General features: G+C 49.2%; 1 protein-coding gene across 1 annotated transcript; it reads left to right on the top strand.

Moving 5' to 3' along the window:
• Positions 1-318: 318 nt before the first annotated feature.
• B3GALNT1 (beta-1,3-N-acetylgalactosaminyltransferase 1 (globoside blood group)) lies at positions 319-3800 on the top strand. The gene is given in 6 exon segments (XM_054282301.1): positions 319-348; positions 2296-2381; positions 2383-2571; positions 3187-3196; positions 3254-3444; positions 3446-3800. Coding segments are annotated over 6 exon segments (798 nt in total). The 3' UTR covers positions 3738-3800.
• The last annotated feature ends 4357 nt before the right edge of the window (positions 3801-8157 follow it).

Below are 8157 nucleotides of genomic sequence, written 5' to 3'. Positions count from 1 at the left end.
GGATGGGATGGGATGGGATGGGATGGGGATGGGGATGGGATGGGGATGGGGATGGGATGGGACGGGATGGGACGGGATGGGATGGGATGGGATGGGGATGGGATGGGATGGGATGGGATGGGGATGGGGATGGGATGGGATGGGGATGGGATGGGATGGGGATGGGGATGGGGATGGGATGGGGATGGGATGGCGTGGGGATGGGGATGGGGATGGGGATGGGATGGGGATGGGATGGGGATGGGGATGGGATGGGGATGGGATGGGGATGGGATGGGGATGGGGATGGGGATGGGATGGGGATGGGATGGCGTGGGGATGGAGAGCGGGGACGCAGCCCAGGGCGCGGTGAGATGCGTGCGGGGGAAGCGCGCACACCGAGCCAGCCCCGCGCGGCGCTGCCGGCTGGGATGAACAAGCGCAGAAAAGGCTGGGATGGTGCCTGGGCTCGGCAGAGGGCGGCACAGCCCCGCTGCCATCCCCTCCTCCCCGCGCTCCGACAGAGGTACCGGGAGCAGCGAGTGACAGCCAGGCGCTGGTAAAGGTCTTATAAAGGTTTTTTATTTTTTAAAATAAAATCCTTGACGTTTTGGTACATTAGAGCATCGCAGCCCGGGGTCTTGCAAAATTGCCTCTAGTTTCGAATGGTTTTAAGTTTAAAAATGTAGAATCGGTGGCTGATTTGGGCTGGAAGGACTTTAAACTTTATCTCGTTCATCTCCTGCCTCCCATAGTCCAGCCTCCGTCCAAGCCGGCCTTAAAGCCAGCTTTAAATAATGTATTTCCAAGTTATTTCTGCTGGTAGCTTTAAAAAGGAATTATTTTTTCTATACACCTATTATTATAGTATTTTAAGATAATAATATTGGACTATTGGTTATTGTAATTAGTAATCTTTAATGAATATGAGAATTTCCCACCTCTTTCATGCCCAAGCACGTCCACATTACACAATCCCCTACCTGGGTGGAGATGGATCTGAATCCCCATGGAGGAACATTCTGAGCGTTGTGTTGCCTCAGATTTATTCCCAAAAGTCACCAGTTTTGTGTTTTGGCACAATCTCAGCTTGGAAGAAAATGGAAGTAATGCCCTGGAAGGAGCTGCCATCCACAGCTGGAATGGAAAAAGTGCCAGCACAAAGTCTGGGAGCGGAGGAGGAGCTGGAGGGGCAGAACCTGCACCGTGGCCGGGCAGAAGTGCTCACACCTTGCTGACTCAACAGGACGAGGTGGGGATTCATTTCCCTGTGTGCCTGGTGTTTCCTGAAGGACCTGAATTGATGTTTATTTTCACAGATTTTTCCTTATGTAGCAGATCAGGATTTGTCTCCAATTTTGTTGTTCAGAGTGTCACGAAACCAGGCTTTCCTTCCTATAAAAATCAAGCTATTTATAGTATGTTTTCCATGGTCAAACGGATCGGTTTTCACTGATAAGCTTTAAAGTTGATAATCAAAATAAATGCTATTGTTCTAAAATCAAATAATAAGCACTGATACATAACCTAGGTTATTTTCTTCCAGTATTTATTCTCCTACTGTCCACTGAAAGTCAGGTTGATGCATAAAAAGGTAAGATTCCTATTAGTTAATTACTGATTTTGAGAGGAATCAGTCTGAAATTCTGCTATTTAAATGCTTTATATAAAATTGTTTTAATCTGCTTTAAGGCCATTGTTGGTGAAATGCTCTCCAAATGTTTCCTTTAAAGGATGATTAATTTAAAATCAGATCCTACACAGAAACACGAGGCAGGTGGGCTCTGGAAAATCAAATTCCCCTGGACTCCATGCTGCTGTTCTGGGGGTTGGATTTATTTGTCCAATCTAAAACATTTATGAGCCCTGTGGTTATATTTTTGAAGATAAAGGATAATTAATTGTGCTGTGAAATCAAACTTTCTGTCATCCTGGCTGTGTCTTTGTGCGTGGTTGTGCAGGATAAATATTATCACTGCAAACATCAGAAACCATTTGGAATTCCCACAGTTAGCCACTGGGGTTATTTTGGCTTAAAGGTGTCTAAAATAGATGACAGAGCACGTGTGGTTTTAAGGAAATGAAACTACATGTGGTACAGGCCTGGGGGTTTGGTTTTAAACTGAATTTTGTGAGGATTTATCCATTGGAATCTCTAATCCTGACATTGGGGCAGCAGCTTCAGCACGGATCCCACAGGGGTCTGGAGGGACCTGCTGTGAGTTTGTGTGCCTCAAATCCAAAAATTACCTGGCCAACGGTAAAAGCAGTCACGATTTTGGTCAAAACCAGCTTGAGTACATTGCTTGATTTGAGGAAGTTGATTTTTACCTTCCCCCCCTCCGCCCCTTCCTGGCCATCCTGGTGGCTTCCAGCCCCGGGGACGTGAAAGCCAGGGAGGCCATGGGGACACCATCGGCGCTCCTGGCGGGGCCAGCACGTCCTGACGCCGTTCCTGCTGGGGCGGCGCGCGCACAGCGAGGACACGGCGGCGCTGCAGGACGAGAGCATCCTCCACGGGGACACCATCCGCCAGGACTTCGTGGGCACGTGCGACAACCTCACCCTGAACACCATCATGGCCTTCCAGTGGTTCTCCGCGTTCCGTTCCAGCGCCAGGTTCTTGATGAGGACCGACGCCGATGTCTTCATCTGTCCCGTGTCGGCTGTTTTTGATGGCCTGGAAAGGCTCGGGATGGCCTTGGCACAGCCCGCGCTCCAAAGGACCAAAGGAGTCTTCAGTGTTTATTAGTTTTTATCCACAATATCTTCTCTCCACCCGACAGAGGTCCGCACAGCACGTCAGCCATGAGCACACTGAGAGCCCTCGGGGCGGTCACTTATCTTTATACCCAAAACTACCCATAAGATATTTACCTATTCTCCCCAATACCTTTCACCCTTATTGACAAGTGCACATTCAGTAAGAACCAATCCCAAAAAGCCACCACCACCACAGAAGATGGACGACAAGAAGAAGAAGAGGAAGAAGGGCAGGACACGCCCTAATTCCTCCATCTTGTCTCCCTAGAACCCCCCTGTACCGAAATTCTAAAACCTGTGTTTCACACTATAATTAATCTATCCCTTCACCATTTATCCCTGTGATATCCTCCCATCCTCATACAGGTGTCGTCTCCTGTGCAGGATCACAGTCCAGCCACCAGACACTTCTGGCAACATTCCAGGACCTCCGAGCCCCCCAAGGGTTGTCTCGGTGACTCTGCACATCAGGAATGATGTGCTGAGTTCCCACATCCAGTGGTTCTCTGAGTTCTGTTCCAGTGCCAGGTTCTTGATGAGGACCGACACCAATGTCTTCATCAACGCTCCCAACCTGGTGCAGCTCCCGCTGCAGCTGAACTCCTCGGAGAACGTTTTCACCGCGTGCCCCCTCATCGATAACTCTGCCTACCGAGGCTTCGACAGGGAAAGGTTCATCTCCTACCAGGAGTATCCCTTCCAGCCACTGCAGCGGCCTGGGGTACGTCCTGGATGGAAAACTGGCCCTGAGGACTTACGAGTTGATGGGCCACGTGAAACCCCTGAAATTTGAGGATGTTTATGTGGGGATTTGCTTGAATATACTCAAGGTCAACATCACTCTTCCATGAAATGCAGAACAATTCTTTCTCTATAAAATCAACTTTGATATCTGTAAGTACAGACATTTGATTGCAGTTCGTGGCCTTACATCAAGTGAACTGATCCAGTTTTGGCAGGATTTGTCATCCAGCACCTCAAAACCTTGCCTTTGATTGTGGATTTATTTAGAATCTTCAGTTTGCTGTAAGAGTGGCCTCTAGAATGACTCTGATTGCTGGGGCAGTGTTTCTCTAGGGCATTCCAGGGCTTTTGTCCAAAACCAAGGATTCACAAAGCATTTTTCCAGGTGTGTATCTCACACCCAGAGGCTGCCTTGGAATGCTCTGTCCCATCTGCCTCTGCTGCCTTTCCATGTCCTTGGATCAGCCCTGGGATTTCCCCCTGAATTTTTTGGAATGTACAAAATGCCATCGAGGAAAGACGTTCCTGCCAAGAAAGCAGCTTGCAGGATGCTTCCTGAATCCCTGCCTGGATTGGTTTTATTGCTTTATTGCCACTCTCCTTTACTTGTTCTCTGCCCAGAATTTAACCCAACCCAGCCTTGCTTTCTGTGTCAACCTCCTGAGACTGTCACACCTTGTTATTTAAATGTGTCATCTCCACAACGCTCCCAGGAGTGTTCCCAGCCTGGGGATCCCGTGGGATCTGCAGGAGCTGCTGAGAAATGCTGGGAATGTGATGCACTTTGTGTGTGCACATGAAATGGAGAGCCTTGGGTGTCTCTGCTGCTGTTCCCAGGCCAGGGAGACGGAGTGGAGCTCACGATCAATTTGGATATCCCAAAAATACCAGGATCATCAATCCCCCACCCCTGTGTGTGTGTGTGTGTGGTGCATCCCAGGACTTTTGGAACCCTGTGGAGAAGATGAAAAACCATTTCTGTTGTGCCTGTTTCTTTATGAATTTTTTTAAGCCTGTTTCTAGATGAGTCAGTTTGGAAATGTAAAAAAAAGGAACAAATCTGCCCATTGCTACCTTAAAGAAGACTGACTCCTCCCCGTGTGTAAAGACCATTTTTTAATCACTTTATTCATATCAGCAAGGCCCAGTTCTCAGTAGTTTACACTTCTAATGGACAACGATACAGAATCTGCAGTTGCATGGACAGAATTCACCTGGACACATCCACGACACGGCGGAGGGACCGCGGAGACGCCCTGGCCGCGCTCCCGGGGCTTCCCCTGGGGCTCAGGGCAGCACCCAGAGCCATGGGCAGGGCTCAGGGCAGCACCCACAGCCCTGGGCAGCACCCCAAAGCCATGGCAGGGCTCAGGGATGCCCAGAGCCATGGCAAAGTTCAGGGCAACACCCCAGAGCCTGGCAGAGCCCTGGCCAGCACCCAGAGCCCTGGGCAGCACCCCAGAACCATGGCAAAGCTCAGGGCATCACTCACAGCCCTGGCAGAGCTCAGGGCAGCATCCAGAACTATGGCAGAGCTTGGGGCACCACCCCAGAGCCTGGCAGAGCTCAGGGATGCCCAGAGCCATGGAAGAGCTGCCCACAGCCCTGGCAGAGCCCTGGGCAGCACCCAGAGCCCTGGCAGAGCTGCCCACAGCCCTGGCAGCGCTCAGGATTGCCCAGAGCTGCAGGAACAGGGCTCAGGGCTCACCAGGACCCTGCTGCCTTTGGCTCCGCTCCACAGCTGGGAGCTGGGGTGGAATTTTTTCTTGTGTTGCTTTTTAGGATGAAAAAGTCTCGGGGACAGCACTCTCCAGACAAGGGTTTCAGTGTTGTCATCAAAACTTTTAAAAAATAAAGGCTATTATTTGTTTTTTTTTTTATTATTTTTGGGAAAATACAGTATTGCATAACTGAGGGAATGTTGCTCTTGTATTCCAGGTGAAATTCCAGCTGTGCTGTGGGTGTGGGAGCTGGGATTGGATTGTTCTCTGAGCAAGTACTGGGAGAACGGCTTTGTTCTGTGATTGTTTACACACCTCAAACCCCAACCCCTCCGTTCTTCTCTGAGCCTGCCTCGTGAAATGCCTGGAAATAAATTATTCACCACAAGAACACTGATACTACAGCACAGCTTGTATTGCTTTTTCCAAAATAAAAACGTAATCATGACTCTGCTGCCTTCAGAAAATGGATAAAGCAGAGAGTGCTCGTGGAGAGGGAGGGATGGGGAGGTGAGGATGGCCAGAAATTCTCCTGTCACCTGCAGGAATTCGGGGTTTTGTGCCCCAAATGCTGACACCGCTCTCAGGTTCCAAGGCTTAGGTTTGTACACAGTGATCTCTTTGTGCCACCTGAAGTTAATTGTCATTTACAGTGCCAGCAGCAGTGGAAAAACATCCACCCTGCTCCTGGCTTTCCTAAAAAAACCTCATTTCCAAGTCTGGCTTGTATTTGATTCTGACTTTATTATTGCTTAAAAGGCTGTAAAATTCCTAACTGAGCTCCTGTTCCTGCTCAAAGCCATTTTAGGGAAGTTTTTAGTGTGAGCAGCCTGGCAAAAGGTGAAAAACCTTTAAAGCATGAAATAATCTGGGCACTGAAGTAGGGAGGGGCCAAATTTTATTGCATCTGCCTGGAATATTGTACTAAAAACAAAGTGTAAAACACAGGTTAAAGGTTTCCCTAATCCCAATAAGTTTTTTTTTTTTTTTCCTCATGCAGCTGTATTAAATCAGAATTCAAAATATTTGTGATTTTGATGGGAAAACTGTGGGGTTTCCTGACCTGAAAAGGCTAATAATAGTAATAATAATAATAATAATAATAATAATAATAATAATGAATTGGGCAAAGATGTTTGGAAGTTGCTGCTGGGTGGGGAGCAGAAGGTGAAATTCCCATTCTGGATGTTATTTCAGAGGAGTTAAATGCTGCAATGCTTTGTGTGCACCCTGGCACAGAGAAATTCCCATAAATCCCACAGGGGATGTGGGGCAGCACTCCCTGTGCTCAGTGTAAAGGATGTTTGGGATATTTTCCCAAATTTTTCCCTCACATTTATGGATGTTTGGTGTCAGAGAGGCTGTGCCCATGGGTGCAAACTCAGGCTGCAAAAAATGCAGGACTGGCCATGAAATCTGCTTGGGAAAAAGAACTAAAGTGCTTCAGTTCCCTATTGCTGAGGTAATTCCCAGAACCCCAGACTGGTTTGGGTTGGAAGGGACCCCAAAAACCCCCTCATCCCACCTCCCTCAGGGCTGGCCCAGGAGCTGCCCAAATCCATGGAATCCATCCAAATCCATCATTTTCCCTCCAGAATTGCCCCCAAACCCTGTTTGTGGTTCTGGCAGCTGCACCCAGCAGGTTTTGCTGCCCAGAGCATCCTCCAGAGCTGCTCCCTGGGATTCTGAGTTACCTCAGGAAAATCCAGATTCATCCACTGGCTCCCCTAAGCCTCGTCCAGTCAGCGCTGGAGAAATAAAAGCAACGAAACTTCAGCTCATTATGAATTATCTGTACAGATCTTTTCCTCTGGGAGTTTCAGAAAGGCCATTTATGAACACACTGGGCACAAGGGGCTGCAGCTCTGGGCTCTGCAGTGGCCAAATCCCAGCAGAACATTCTCACCTGGAATTTTGTTCAGAGGCCTGGAATCCTGCTTTGGGGCAGGAAAGGCTGCTGAGCTGTTTTTTCTGTAACATAATCACTGACTAAATGCTTCTCTGTGTAAAACAAGTATCAGCTACATGAGCAATAAATCCATATTATTTAAAGCAGGGCTGCCCTGTATCCTGAGACACAAAATTCCCTTTATTTTTGTGTTTTTTTGAGGCTGTGGCATTGGTGTTTCTGCAGCCAAGCTGATGCAGTGCTTTAACTCTGACTCCTGGATTCTAAAATCTTCACAATATTTTAAATTTCACCTCTGGAAATGGTTTAACCTGCACCAGCAGCAGTGGGAGCTGAAATCCTCTGTCCCAGGGGCTGCTGTGGGGTTTGTGGGGATGTCTGAGGCCAGCGGAAGGAAACACCAGGCTGGGGACAGGCTGGGACATCCCAGGAGTGATCCGAGGGGTGGGTGAACCCCAGAGCAATCCCTGTGCTGCAGGAGGAGGGAATCGGCAGAGCATCCCAGGGGAGGGAGCTGGGACACCCCTGGGAACAGCTGAATTTGGGAACAGCCCAAGCTGGGAACAGCCCAATTCCAGAGTGCTGGAATGTCCCTGGGAACAGCCCAATTCCAGAGCACTGGGAGCTGGGACATCCCTGGGAACAGCCCAGATCTTGAGCTCTGGGACATCCCTGGGAACAGCTCAAATTCCCAAATTCCCAGCACTGGGAGCTGGGACACCCCTGGGAACAGCTGAATTTGGGAACAGCCCAATCTGGGAACAGCCCAGTTTGGGAACAACCCAGTTCCCCAGCACTGGGACACCCTGGAAACAACCCAATTTGGGAACAGCCCAATTCCAGAGTGCTGGAATGTCCCTGGGAACAGCCCAATTTGGGAACAGCCCAGTTCCCAAGCACTGGGAGCTGGAATGTCCCTGGAACAGCCCAGTTCCTGAGCACTGGGACATCCCTGGGACACAGCTAAAATTCTCAAATTCCCAGCACTGGGAGCTGGGACATCACTGGGACCACATGAATTTGGGAACAGCTGAATTCCAG

The sequence above is a fragment of the Melozone crissalis genome, unplaced genomic scaffold, assembly GCF_028551555.1.
Source record: "Melozone crissalis strain CALT ecotype California unplaced genomic scaffold, PUWL_Pcris_2 ptg000034l_1, whole genome shotgun sequence".
NCBI classification, from domain to species: Eukaryota; Metazoa; Chordata; class Aves; order Passeriformes; family Passerellidae; genus Melozone; species Melozone crissalis.
The sequence above is the reverse complement of the archived record's forward strand: the minus strand, read 5'-3'. Positions and strand labels throughout refer to the sequence as shown.